Source organism: Ochotona curzoniae, unplaced genomic scaffold, assembly GCF_017591425.1.
Source record: "Ochotona curzoniae isolate NIBS_2020 unplaced genomic scaffold, NIBS_Ocur_1.0 scaffold_4701, whole genome shotgun sequence".
Classification (NCBI taxonomy): Eukaryota; Metazoa; Chordata; class Mammalia; order Lagomorpha; family Ochotonidae; genus Ochotona; species Ochotona curzoniae.
Window position 1 is genome coordinate 19,975,359 of NW_024467122.1, and position 14,120 is coordinate 19,989,478.

At 49.7% G+C, this 14,120-nt stretch overlaps 1 protein-coding gene across 1 annotated transcript in view; it reads left to right on the forward strand.

The window, feature by feature from the left end:
• Nucleotides 1-1,589: 1,589 nt before the first annotated feature.
• The window catches only part of NIN (ninein), a 96,200-nt gene continuing 83,669 nt past the window's right edge, over nucleotides 1,590-14,120 (forward strand). Inside the window, exons 1-2 of the mRNA XM_040969517.1 lie at nucleotides 1,590-1,929; nucleotides 10,110-10,313. Of these exons, the coding sequence (XP_040825451.1) occupies nucleotides 10,131-10,313 (183 nt within the window). The 5' untranslated portion in view covers nucleotides 1,590-1,929; nucleotides 10,110-10,130. The remainder of the gene's footprint in view (nucleotides 1,930-10,109; nucleotides 10,314-14,120) is intronic.

Consider the following 14,120-nt stretch of genomic DNA (forward strand, 5'->3'; position numbering starts at 1 on the left):
TCTGCTCCCGACTACCGTGCACCCTGCACAGCAGCAGGTGATGGCTCAAATGCTTGGATCCCTGCCACCCAAGCACCCAGGTTCTGGCACCCTGGCTTTGGCTTGACCCAGCCCCAGCTGTTGAAGGAGTGAATCAGCAGATGGGAGATCTCTATTGCTTTCCAATAACACAACAATTTTTCTTTCTTTTTTTTTTTTTCTAAAAGGAGGGTGCATCATGAAAGTCCTTATTCTATAGGCACAATGTGTAGACAGAAGAGCATTATTTTGTTTTGTTTTGAGAGGACTGTTTTGCTTAAAATTTTTGTGTAAATTTTGAGACAAGTGTAGATTCCCAGCAAAGTATAGCAAATCGGTGATGTCCTTGCAAGCACTCCACCCAGTCTTCCCCAGTGGTGACGTTTCGCCTAAGTGTCCTGCAGCGACCTGAACGGAAACTTGACTTTGCTACCTTATAATCCATTGGCCTCATTTAATTCTCCCTGGGCCTTATGTTTCTGTATTTCGGTCTATGCACGTTTGTCACATATGTGATGTGCTTCAGAACTCCAGCTTTGTCACACGAGCCTTTGCTGTGTGACCCAGAGCAAGCTCGTGAACCTGACCTTGGCAAAATGGGTGCAAAGGCTGCCTGCCTCCTAAGGGCGGCAAGAAGATGAGGTCCGGTAGTCGCTTCCAGGGTTCTCCATAAAGCCAAGTTTTCTCGATGCCTGCCCCTTAGCGGGGGGTGGGGGTGGGTTGGGGGCACTTTCTCGAGTTTCCTGCGAAAATCACGGACTCGTGGGTCGTGATGCATCGTGCAAATCGTTCTCCAAGAGCGACGCGGATAAGGCCACAGCTCCCCAAAGGGCGGCCCGAGGGCGTGGTCCTCTGGTTGTAGTTTCTGCGCCGCCTCTAGGCCTGCGCTCCGGGCCCGCTGTCAGGGCGTGGGGGAAAGCCACGGGAAAGGGAAGCGGGAGCGTGTGGAGTGGCGGCTCCTAGCCAGGAGCCCAAGAGGATGCGGCGAGCAGGTGCGCCAGCCGGTCGGGATCCCGCGGCAGCACTCAACTCGACGCCCGGCGCAGGGTCCAACCTCGAGCCCTTCCGCCTCCGTTCCCCTCTTCCCAGTGGGCAAAGGGCTGGGAAATCCAGGGCCGAACTCCACAGCAGCCCATCTCTAGGTCCCGCTGGCGGCAGGCGGAGGCTGGCGTGGAGACAGGGTCTGCCCGGGAGGTGCGGGGGTTTGTAGGGAATGCAGTTCGCTCGAGGGCGCGTTGGCCAGGAGACCGGGACGCGAGCTCCAAGTCGCAGGCCTCGTGTCGCCGCAACCCGAGTCCCGGGGCGTTTCCAAGTTCAAATGTGGGAGGCGTGGGCTCGGCGGGAGGCGACCAAGCCGCCGTTGGCTCGGGCGGCGCCCTCCAGCTCCTCCCTCGGCCGCCCGGAGCCGCGCGGGCCGTGGAGGAGGAGCCCAGCCGGCACCGGCGTCGCCCTGACTCCTCCTCCTCGTCCTCCCGCTCCTCCTTTCGCCGCGGGCCCGGCTCTTCCTCCCCGGCGTGCAGAGCTCGGGGCGCCCGCGGCCATGGTCCCCGCAGTGGCACCGGGCGCCTGAGCCCCGGGACACGCGCTAAGCTGGGCGCCCGCCTGCCCACCCCGGGGAGCCGAGGCGCGGCCTTGGGGTGCGCGCAGGCCTGGCGCGCCCGGAGGAGGTGGCGGCTGCAGAGACGCCCCGGGGCCGCCGGGGCTGGAGCGGTCCCCGGCGCCGAGCTTTGGCGAGCGCTGCCTCCTTGCAGCTGGAGATGACGCTCGCGCGGGTCCCGGCACCCGGCCTTTAGAGGGACTCGCGCCCCCGAACCGGCTACCAAGTCTCGTCCGGCGTCCCGGGCCCGAACAAAGCGTGTCGCCGCCGGCCGGCTCGGCTCAACGCCGGGCGCCGAGAGAGGCCCTCGGAAGGTAGGCGGCGGGCCCCGGCGCGGCTGGCGGCCCGGGGATGCCGCTGCTGCAGCAGCGCGGGTTGCCAGGAAGGCGGGCTGCCTTGTCGCGCTTCCCTCGCTCACCCCCGGCCGCTTGTCCCGGGCTTCGCGGGCAGCCCCGAGTTAAAGCTGCCGCGGTTTTGAGATGGGCTGGGGGTTGAGGGGAGGAACACAGGGCGGATCTGGGTCCCCTGGAGCTCGCAGGATGGTGGTCACGCCGACGCGTGCTGCAGGGAATCACGGGGTGTCAGCCCTCGCCTTCCGCGGGGATCGCGAGACTGTCCCGAGCGCGTGGATGCTGTATCCGACTTTGCCCGCGCCGCGCGGCTCCTTGGAAAGCGGAATGACGGGTGGGCGGACACGGAAAGCCCTTGTCGCCTTAGCCGCGGGACGGGAGGGTGCAATGTCTCGGGCGGAAGCCACCGGGGTCCCCGAATAGCCCGTGTTGCCGCTCCACCAGCCGCCTCAAGGGGATGGCTGTGCTGGTCCCATCCTATGCGCACCGCTGTGAAATTGAAAGAGTGAGGTAGGAGGGCAACCCAGGGTCAAGGCGGAACCCGTCCTCGCCGTGGGGCCCGCATCCAGGCAGCTGGCGTAGGATGGGACCCTTTACTCGCTGTTCTTGGCGGAGAAAGAGCCCCCGCCCCTGTGCTGGGGACTCTCCAAGCTGGGCCGTGTCGTACGGCTGCTGGGTGCGTGGGGTCAGGGAAGATTGCACGAGCAATTTGTTTCTAAGATGAGACTTCTGGCTGAGTGGGGGGAGGGGAGGAGGCGCCTGAGCCGAGTTCCTGCGTCCCCAGGACCGGCCAGCTGGGTCCTGCCGACGCTGTAGCATCAGAGAGGCTTGGCCAGCGTCGTGGCGTTGTGCTTTCTTCTGTTTCCTGTTAGCTTAATGGGATCTCCAGCCGGCTCCAATGATGAGCGGATTAGCTCGGTGGGTGACCTGGGTAATGGGTTGATCTCGCTCCGGAGTTGGGAGGGAGCTGGCCAAGTTCCCAGACTGCTGGGGCCGTCAGAGCACCGGCCGGCCGAGGCAGGAGTTGGTAGGGTCCTCTCCGGGAGAGAGGTGCTGGGAATGGTTGGGGAGTTGCTGTCAGGATTGATTTTGACCTGTTCTCTGAGGAGTTTCAGTGGGATGATGTCTGAACTGCAGGGTGGTGAAAGCTAATGGGTCGACACCTGCTAGAGATGCTGCCAACGCAGAGATTGACTTTAGGGGGCGGTAGAGGGGGAGCCTTCACCAGTGTGGTCTTGACATTAAAATATCAAGAATCAGTCATGTCAGTGGCACTTGCTGGGAATGCTGTGTGTTTTGCTTCATTTTAGATATGTAACACCACCCTTAGCATCAAGATGTTAACTATGACACACCCGGAGAGTTCTGAACAGGTGATTCTAATTTAACATCTGCTATGCGTAAAATGTTCAGATGCATTGTTGTAAATGTCAGCTTTCTAAACCAACTTCTCACCAATTTGGTGCCTCCATTTTATGTTGATAATGGAAATCCATGTTATCAGTCTTACATGAGTAAGAGGACTGGCAAGTTTATGCAGAGCGTTTGAGAGAGATGCAACAGCCAAAAGCCTTTTTAGAACGCTTATTTTTTTTCTAGTTGCCAGTTCATCTGTGAGCCAATAAATAATGCAGCTTGAATTCTGCCTATTGAGTCTGCATCTGTTGGACAGGGCCATGTGGGAAGGTTCACTGAAGCTTGCAAAAGTGTTTTTATCCTACTAGCAACTAAAATAGAATTTTAAAAAGATTATGGGATTTTGCAAATGAACCACTTTGTAATTAGGATGCTTCTTTGTTGCAGCTTGTATCAACAATTAGCCATTTATTCAGGCTTTGGGGTGGATAGCATTACAGACCATCTACAGGGTACTGTTTGCTTTAAAAACAAAGTTGGGGAAACACTGTTAACCCTTGTGAAAGAGCGAGCACTTAAGCTCACAGCTTCAAGCATCTCCAGTGAATTTGAGTAAATATGGCTTAGGAAATGAAAGTTGTTAAAAGCTGTGTTTTAGAAAACAGTAACCTAGAGCTCTGTTTTCTGCTTTTGTAATTTCACTTAGTTGATTACAGGTTATCGGGGCTGTATTATGCTAGGCTAATGGTTTTTCTTCCAGCTACCCTGAGTTAACTACTTGATTGGGTAATCCACCTGCTGTTAGATTTAACAAGAGCACAGGGTGGTTGCATCCTTCAGGATAGTGAATACTAAAGCTGGTTTACGTTTTAGAATGAATGCTAGAAGGGTGCCCTTAGTTAACTTAAATTTTAGAGTTGGCTAAGCGAAGGCTGATATTTTCTTTTAAACTGATTGAATGTGATATTTTCCCCTTTACAATAATGCTGAAGCTCTTGTGTTGTATTTTTACACTGTGGTTCCTGCCTGGGTAAACCCTGTTAGGAGTGCAGGTTGTCTCAGCAGAGAGCCAGTACGGACAGCATCTGTATGCTGCCAAGGATGGGCAGTCATTTGGGGCATAAGTTGTCTCCTGTATAAATACCCACATGGCGGCAAACACTTGTCCTGTTGAACTTTGCTGAAACCTGAGTTTCTGCTGGACCCTGTTTCCTTTTATATGGAAATTGGTCCAAAAATGGTAAGCCTGGAAACCTTTGCAGCTTTTCAAGTGTTTGCAGAAAAGACAGAAGAGAAGCGGTGAAATTGGATCGTTGGCATTGTTAGGCTCTGACTTGGCAAATGACGGGAGCTGCAGACCTGAAAGGAAAGCTTGCCAAGGCAGGGTATGTAGGTCTGTGTTCATCCCTCCAGCTCTAAAGTAACTGAATTAGTTACTTGGAGGTCTCTGCATGAGCCGTGAGCCTCTGACAGCTCTGACTGCACACATGTCTTAGCACATTTATTATGATGCCTAGCAAGGACGGTGACCGAGCGAGAGGGGCTTCCAGAAATTCCACCAAGCTGTTCAGCTGCTGGGCCATCTGGAGGGGAAATAAAAGGCCTAGGCCAGGGGATCAGGCCTGGTGCTTAGCATTTGATGTTCCCTTGCCAGACTTGGTCCCCTTTTACTTTCTCTATCCCACTGCAGACATCCCCTTTGGCCAGGGAGCCATTCTGCCAAATTCCTTTCTGGTGTCTTGGATGCTGGAATGTGCACGAGTTCCTGGGTCTGCTTTATACTGGCCTTAGGTTGAAGCCTTTGTGGCCCCGCAACACCTCTGCGTGTTTCGCCTGCAGTCCCAGCTGGTGCAGTGAGGTTGTTATCAGCTCGGGTGGCCAAGCTGGGGAAGGGGAGGGTTGTGCAGATCTGCGGGACTGCCTGTCAGGGTGGGCTGCGTTCTGGCAGCCTTGCTTGGAGTCATTTGGAAGGAAACTGCTTGAAATCACAGGCGTTCTGGGTGGTGATTGGGGATAAGTGTTTTGATTAATGGCCACGTGCATCTGTCTCTTTTGAACCAGCCCCAGTTGGAATTCCAAACCATGGCCCACACTGCTTTTTACAACAACAACAATAATAATAATAATATTCCAGATGAGTCAGAAGGCTTCAAGCAATGGAATGGGAAAGGGAAACAATGAGAAGAAGCCCCGGGTTATGGCAGGCTTCATAAAACTGGAATTGTTCTTTGCAATCCAAAGGAGGTTTTGTCACTCAAAACCCAACTTTTTGTCAGTGAGATTGCTGTGAATGGGGTCTGGTTAGGCTTTGTGGAAAGCCCTGGATCCCATAGATGAGACTGATTGCAGTGTCTGTCCATTCCTGGGCTGTGTTCATGATGGAGGATGTGGAGTGCTGCATGACCACCTTTGTATAAAAACTCACTGCTTCAGAGAATTCTTGTTCTGTCTGTGTATCCTGTAGGCCGGAACCTCACTCGACAGATCCGGGGAGGCATGAAGGAGGGAATCCAAGTCCCCTTTCTAATATAAACAGTTGATTGTCATGGTATTCTTTGCTGGTTGTTGGTGTGCTAACATATAAAGGTGGTTATAAGCTTCCCAATGGAGTCTTTTCCGAGGTTCCACTCATGTGTTCTGTGCCACATGAAGGATGGAGGTAGAGTGGAGCAGAGTTCAAACCCCACCTGCACTCTCATTTTAGTGTTGTGTCTTTGGACACATTGTCTGATGCCTTGAAGCCTCAGTTACAGCATCTTAAATGGGAATATGATAATATCTGTCCACCAAATTGGGAGGATGACATGAGAAGTACATAAAGTACTTAGCGCAGACTCATTAACCGCTCAGAAGTTTAAAGTAATGGTAACACTTAGAAATTCCTTCTAACTTCCTAACTGCATTTGAACCTTTCTACTTTATTTGACATAAACCCTTTTAGAAGAGAAAATCACTGATAAAGTTAGTTTATGTGAAAGACAGAGTTATAGAGAAGAGGTTGAGAGAAAGAGCCAAAGGGAGGTCTTCTTTGGCTACGCACTGGTTCCCTGTTGATGAACTGCGGTGACTGGAGTTGAACCAGGATGAAGCCAGGGAGATTAGGACTCCAGCTGGGTTTATTTATTTTTATCACAAAGTCAGATATACAGAGAGGAGGAGAGACAGAAAGGAAGATTTTCTGTCCGATGATTCACTCCCCAAGTGAGTGCAACAGGTGGTGCTGTGCCAATCTGAAGCCGGGAACCAGGAACCTCTTCCAGGTCTCCCACATGGGTGGAGGGTCCCAAGGCTTTGGGTCATCCTCGACTGCCTTCCCAGGCCACAAGCAAGGAGCTGGATGGGAAATGGAGCTGCCGGGATTAGAACCGGCTTCCATGTGGGATCCTGGGCGCATTCAAGGCGAGGACTTTAGCCGCTAGGCCATGCCCCCGGGCCCTCCAGCTGGGTTTTCTGCATGGGTAGCAGGGACCCAATCACCTGGGCTATCTGCTGCTGCTTTCCCAAGCACAGTTTAGCCGGGAGCTGAGTCAAAAGAGGAGCAGCTGGGATTCAAAGTGGTACTCACATGGCACACTGGTGGCACAGGTGGTAGCTTAATCCACTGCACCACAGTGCTGCCCCCAGGTGATTGTCTTTTAGAAGCAAGGAAGCCCTGAGCATTGCCTGCTGCTGTTGCTGTTTGCTATTGCAGTGCTCTGCCTCTTTCAAGGTGAGTCTGACTGACTTAAGCTACCTTAAGGAATCCACCATGGGGGGAGGGGTATGGGAGGGGTGGAGGGGATCCCCAGCGCCTATAAAACTGTACTACATAATATAATGTAAGCAACAATAAAAAAAAAAAAAGATTATGCTTTCTTTGCAAGTCAGGATTTTATGAGTTTTCTCAGGTCCTCTCCTGTATCAGCTTTCTCTGGGATTAGCCACTTTCCGCTCCCTGCCACCTTAAACCCTCAGTGCAGCCCTTCCAGACAGGTGTTCTTGTCCTCCGAGTACAAATGCAGACACTCAAGGAAGCGTGTCAGTGCAGATTCTCTTTGTGAATCCATTGGCTCAATTGCCAACGCATTTAATTAAACTTCAGATGGCTCCACATAGTACACTTTGGCAGTTGCTGTTAGCTCTGATTTTTGCTTCACTATGTCTGCATCTGAAAACACTTTTGAATGAGGGCAGGCTGCAGGGAGTGGAGGGGTGTGCGGAGAAGAAACAGGTGTTTGGCAAGTTTTGTGTGCTTGTTTGCCTAGTTTACCTTCAGGATGAATTTGTGCTCAAGGAATGTGCATGCAGTCAGGCAAGGATGCTAACTGTGTTCCTGGCAAGAAGAATAAGTCGAATTGTGCAAATAAAGGAGAGGCTAGAGAAGACACAGGAGGTCCGTACCTCATCCTGAAGGTCAGGGACACACACACAAAAAAATTCCAAGTGGGGAGGAAAAACATTCTTGCACATGAAATTACTGATGAACATTTGGCAGCTAATACCAACCAGCAAAATGTGTCTGAACCAGATGAGTCTTGACAACTTGTCACCATGTATAACGTGTTCTGGATGTTTCCAGAGAGAGCTTATGTTCCACAGGGGTGGGGCTTCTCCCCACCCACCTCTGTCACAAGTAGGGAGGAGGAACAAGGAACAAAGAAATGTTTAGAAAGGAAAGCTGCTGGAAAATGAAAGAGCTTGAATTTCATGGAAATCCAGAGGCTCCTGAAGAGCCTGGGGTGATAACTGTTGGCAACCCAAGAGACATGACCTCAGGACTTGGTGTGTTTTGTTGCTCCTTTCACAGGGGGCTGAGGCACGAATCCCTGGCCCTGAACACTAGTTTGAGAAAGGGGAGGTGTTAAAAGTTGTTCCTCTTTTCAGGGAGCTTCATAAAGTTTGTGGAAAATTACATGTTAAGGAAAAAACATGGATTTCAAACTTTTGACAGCACAATCTGTCTCTTCATTCTGTTTGTCTAAGAGCTTTCTGATGCACCTTTGTGTGTGCAAAATTGAGCAAAAGCAGAACAGTGTGGGTTGAATGGAGTTAGTTGGTTGGACGATGTCCCACGGGACTCTAACACTCACAGTGAGTCTAACAGCCATGGCAACCCGGGAAATCACAGAGCACCCTGGGGACTCCAGCAGGTATTGATTGACCATGGGCAGACCCCAAGTGGATCTCATTCACCAACCCTTGGCCTTGTCTAAAGTTCTAAACCTCAGGCTTTGCTTAGCACCTTGTTGCCTCTTTTCTGATGTTGCATTGGTATGGATCTAGCAGCCTCAACTTATTTTGAAAATATTTACATAGCGATTATTTAACCCCAAGGGCCAACCTTGGGAAGGCGGCCAGAGCCAGGAGCACCTTAGCAACGGAAATACTGATCATGAACAGAGAGGGATAGCTGTCCCAGGCTAGAGGCTGGACCACAGCTGTGCCTCATCGCTTTAATGAATGGCTCCAATAAACAGGAGGCTGCCTAGCAGAGCTCTTCCTGCTCATCAACAAGTTCCCTTGCACTGCTGCAGCCCTTGGGAAGGTTGTGGTTCTGCTTGGTGTGTTGGGTCTGGGAAGACAGCAGATGGGCTGCTGAGCAACCCTGACCAGTGATAAGGAGCCCAGCTGTTCCCAGTCTGGTGGTAATCAACATCCCAGAAAACACCAGGGCCGGTGCTGTAGCCACATGCTCTGTGCAGCGCCCCCTCTAGGTGAGAGAGTTGGCTGACTGAGGTTCAGTTCAAAATGTTCTTTCTGTCATCCTGGACCCAGTTCTGAGAGCTTTGCTGCGGGTGGCTGAAGTCAGTATCTCCAGGGCATTTCTAGATGGTGTTTGGCAGCTTGCATCATGATGGGGGTACTGTTGCATGTGCAGGTTTCAGACTTGCCTCGGGATAACCTAGCCAACACATTAAACATTGACTATCCTGCAAGGAATACAACAGATCACAGGGACCAGATATCTGGAATTTAGTGATGCATATTGGTAGCAAAATAACAGAGTTCTTGATGCCTTCAGTCTTTTCCTACAATGGGTGGGAAGGACAGAACAGGGTGGAGGAGGGTCGGAGAGCTGAGACACTACAGGATGGAGCTTCCTTGTGGTGCTGTTTGGTCTGTAGCTTCTTCAAACCTCACCTCCTGAGAGCTTGGGGCTGTGTATGCCCCATTCTCTAGGCAACGGAGCATTATCTCATGCTCCCCAGGGCCGATGCGTGCACAAAGGAATACTTGTCACACCTCATGTACATCTCACCCACCAAGTTAATTGACTTGCTTTGTGGGGAACTCAGCCATGTTGTAAACAAGGAGCTTGTACAATGCCTCTGGCTGAGCCTTGAGTCTCACTTTGAGCGGGGCATCTGCTAGACTGAGCCAAGCGGAGCCCAGCAGCATGGCTACGGCACAGCCTGCAACCTGGTACAGGCAGTCCAGAGGCTGCTGACTTCTGGTGATCCACACTGGCATTTCTCTTCAACCTTCTGGCTGGCCCCGAGGGCATCTTTTTGAACTTCAAGTTCTGGGTCAGAGGATCCCTTAGAGAGAACACCATTGTCAGCCTGGAGTCTGCCTGATGACTGAGCAGAAGAGGAGGGTGACTTTCTGTCTGCGTGACCCCCTGAGTCTGGTAACCTTAACCTTGGGAGTCTTCCTTTTTACCCGTAGGCGCCCCGTGGGAGCTGTGGTCCTACAGGGTGTGTCCCAGGCAATGAGTTACCTGCAGAACTGCACCCAAGGACTGGCAGCATGGCGAGTGTGCCCAAGGAGGGAGTGACTCACCCTGTCCCTGTCTTGTTCCTGCACAGGTGAGCGCTGTGGGCTATGGGATGGATGAGGCGGAGCAGGATCAGCATGAGGCCCGACTCAAGGAGCTGTTTGACAGTTTTGACACCACGGGCACCGGGTCACTGGGACAGGAGGAGCTTACCGACCTGTGCCACGTGTTGAGCTTGGAGGAGGTGGCCCCAGCACTTCAGGAGACGCTGCTGCAGGACAGCCTCCTAGACAGGGTAAGGTGTGGGGCGAGCGGGGCACAGGCTGGAGGAAACGGGGTGTGTTTTCTGCTATGGGGGTGCAAGCCACGTGTTGGCTTGTTGCAAGCATCCTGGTTATGAACCTGCCAAAAGAGGCATGTGATGGGCATGAATGATGGGTCAAGGGGCCCCGTTTTTATTTGTGCTCTGAAACCGGGGTGTCCTCTGTGCATCTGAAAGAGAGAAAAAGAGGTAATAAGAGGAGGTATTCTCACTTTGCCCATGTTCTTTGTGCCCTGTTTTGTGTACTCGTTGTTGGAACAGAAAGGAGGCAAGTGAGACTTTTATTGAAGAGTAGGAAAATGGAAGCCTGAACGTTGGGTTCCCAAGGAGAGTGGGTTTCTCATGTGGATTGGTTCTGGGTAAAGCATTAATTAAGCCTCTCGCCCAGGAAATGAGACAGGCGAGGAGGCAGATGCAATGCAGGTTCATTTAAAACTCAGCAGGCCTTGCTTCCCGCAGGGACGTGTGTGTCTGTGTGTGTGTGCCTGCGTGTGCCAGCCTGAGTGTTCCACAGAAATAAAGCATGTCCTGCCTCGGATCAAGTCACAGATACAAGAGATGTTTTTCTCTTGTCTTTGGTGGAAGGATATTTGCTCCGTCATTACTTGCAGTTTCCTTTAGTTCTCCTAATTAATAGCAGCGTGTGTGGCGTGGTTGGGTCTCTCACTGTTGGCTTCTAGGATGGACAGGAAGGAAAGCAGGCAGTAGTTCTTGAGTTCTGTGGCTCTCACAGCTAGCCCTTTGTCGACGGCGGATTTTATCACGTGTTGTAACTTGAGGAAGCAGCTGTGAAGCCTCATTTCTCATGGTGGCTGAACTTCCTCTTCTCCATTTCATAGTCACTGTTCCCCCAGCTGACAAGATGTGGTAGCAGATAGGGTATGATGTGTTGTCTCCCTGTAACTCGAGACAGAAGTCAGTCACAGTCATCCCAAGGTGGTGCTCTCAGGGGCTTGGTACCAGAAATGTAGTGATAGGCAGCGCTCACACTTAGAAAAGTGAGTTCTTTGCAAAAAGGGGGTGTGTTTCTTGGACACTCCAAGGAGTATGAACTGCCTGTGAACATAGGTGTTGCCTACAATGTGCTGTAAACCTTGTTTCAAAGGTAGTGAAAATGGGAGCTTTGGAAGTTGAATCATTTACTCTTCATGCTTTGCTACACTTGAGTGTTATCAAGTTTATAGTTTATACAGCATGGGAAGCAAAGCAGTGTGTGGAAGGGCCCAGTGTGGGGCCTTTGCAATCAGCAAATCTGTCTCATTGTTTGCTTAAAACCTGAGAAGACATAGCGCACATCCAACCTGAGGTCGTCTTAGGTTCTGTGTAAATAGGGGGTCCTCAGCTCTAAATAGTTTCACGACTTGACAGCAGGTGAACTGTTTGATCTCCAGCTTCCTTCCTTAGGTTCAAACAAGAGGCTGGCCATCGACTGACTTAGTAATGAGCTGACGCTCACAGCCTGATTCTGTGTTTGCTCTGTATGTCTGAGCAATGAGTACCTGAGTGGCCACAGCCCAATATTTACTTAGTGAGCCAGTGGTACAAGTTCAATAGGCTTGTGGCCATTGAGTTCACTTGGGAGGTCCCTGCTCATTGTCTTGGTAGTAAGATTGGCTTGATTTATGCACTACTTTTTTTTTTAAGATTTATTTATTTATTTTTCACATTTTATTATTATTGCAATCATTTTATGATACAGTTCAATATTCCCTTATCCCCTCCCCTATTCCCTCCCCACCTCCCCCAGTTCCTCCATATCATCACTAACACATAGCTCTTCATACTCAGTCATATGTTCATCATTGCGGGCATGGACAATGGCAGAGAGTTCAGAATCCTATTGTCAAAATATAATATAAACAGTTTCACTGTAAGTCCATCTTTGTCTGGAAACAGAAATGCATACCACACTGCATCCTCACATCTGGTTATTAGTCTCCATTACATAACTACTGTACATTCCCTTAAATGAGAAGTCATGATACAAAATCAACAATAGAAAGAAAAAAAGAAATTCACAATGCCATGAAGTTAAATGACATGTTTCTAGATATGACAATTTCCATTACACAACTACTTTACCTTTCCTTAAATGAAGAGCCACAAAACAAAAACATCTGAGAGAAAAAAGAAATTAACAACACCAAGAAGTTGCTATTAAATGCCCAACGTGTAGCTGAAGAAATGAAAATCAAGAACCTTCTTGAAGAAAATGATGCCACTGTATGATCTACGAGTCATTAAATGATCCACTCAGAAGAAAGTGTCCCAAAGAGATGAAACCAACAGAAAACAACAAAACCCATGTGATAGAGTCTCCGCTGATTTTTGTTGGAGTATGTCTCCTCCAGACAATAAACAGATGGGTTTTGTTTCTTAGTCCAGTCTACTAATATATGATGTTTGGTTGAGCTTAAGCAATTTACATTCAGAGTGAAATGTACATATACATTTGGTCCTGTCATTTTAGCAATGGGTTGTTCATTGGTTTAGTCTTCTGTTGTCATTTTACTGGGATGTTCTTCCCATTTGCCTTTGGTTTTGGTAGGTGCTATTCCTCTTCTCTGTCAAGAGAACATCTTGAAGTATCATTTGTAGGGCAGGTTTGGAAGAGGCAAATTCTTTTAGCTTTTCTTTACTCTGGAAGAATTTTAGTTCATTTTCAAAGATGAAAGAAAGCTTTGCTGGGTATGTTATCCTAGGCTGACAATTTTTTTCTTTTAGAATCTGGAATATGTCACTCCATTCTCTTCTTGTCTGTAGAGTTTCCTGTGAGAGATCTCCTGTGAGCTTAATTGGCATTCCTTTATAAGTCAATTGATGTTTTTCACGTGCACATTTAAGGATCTCTTCCTTATGTTCAATTGAAGAGAGTTTGATAATCATATGTCTTGGTGAAGATCGCTTTTGATCAAGCCTGTTAGGAGTTCTGTGTCCCTCCTGGATCTTGTTTCCCAATTCTTTCTCCAGATTAGGGAAATTTTCCTTGATTATTTCATTAAATACACTTGCAAACTCATTTTCTCTTTCTGCACCTTCTGGGACTCCCATAACTCTTATATTTGGCCTCTTAATAGTGTCTTTCAATTCTTGAATACTTTTTTTGGCCTGATCCAGCTCTGCTTCCAGCTTTTTGTTTGCTTCCCCCTGGTGACAGGAGATATCTGCCAATTCTGAGATTTTTTCTTCTGCTTGCTGCATTCTATTTTGGAGACTCTCCACTGTACTTGTAATTTGCTCTACTGTGTTCTTAATCTCTGATATACCAGCCTTGATTTGCTTTACTGCTTCCTTAAATTCTTTGAACTCTTGCATTAACTTCTCATTTTTGACCAGAATCTTCAAAATGAGTCTTATGGATTCTGTGTCCCCCATTTTCTCAATGTCTTCCTCAGTTAACTCTGAGGTTGGCATAGGGTTTTGCTCCTTTGCAGGGGAGTGCCCAGTAATATTCATTGTGCCTTTGTCTCTTCTTTTGCTCTTGATCATTGTACTTCTGGTTAGCAGAGTCTTCTTCTTGGGGGGAGGTTTCTAAGTTGTGTCACCCACCGGTCTACAATGCGAATTTACTTATTGCAGTTGGCACACGACTCTTTTTGCTTGCAGCCACTTGTGCCACAACCTCCAACAAGTTCCATATCTGGGTTCCTATGTCAGATATCCACTGTGGTCTCCACAGCCCCAGCTCTTGGCTCACCACTCTCCACCACCTGTGATACCGTGCTGAGGCTGCACCATTGTCTCTGTAACCTTTCTCCCACTTCCGTTTGGAGTGGGTTC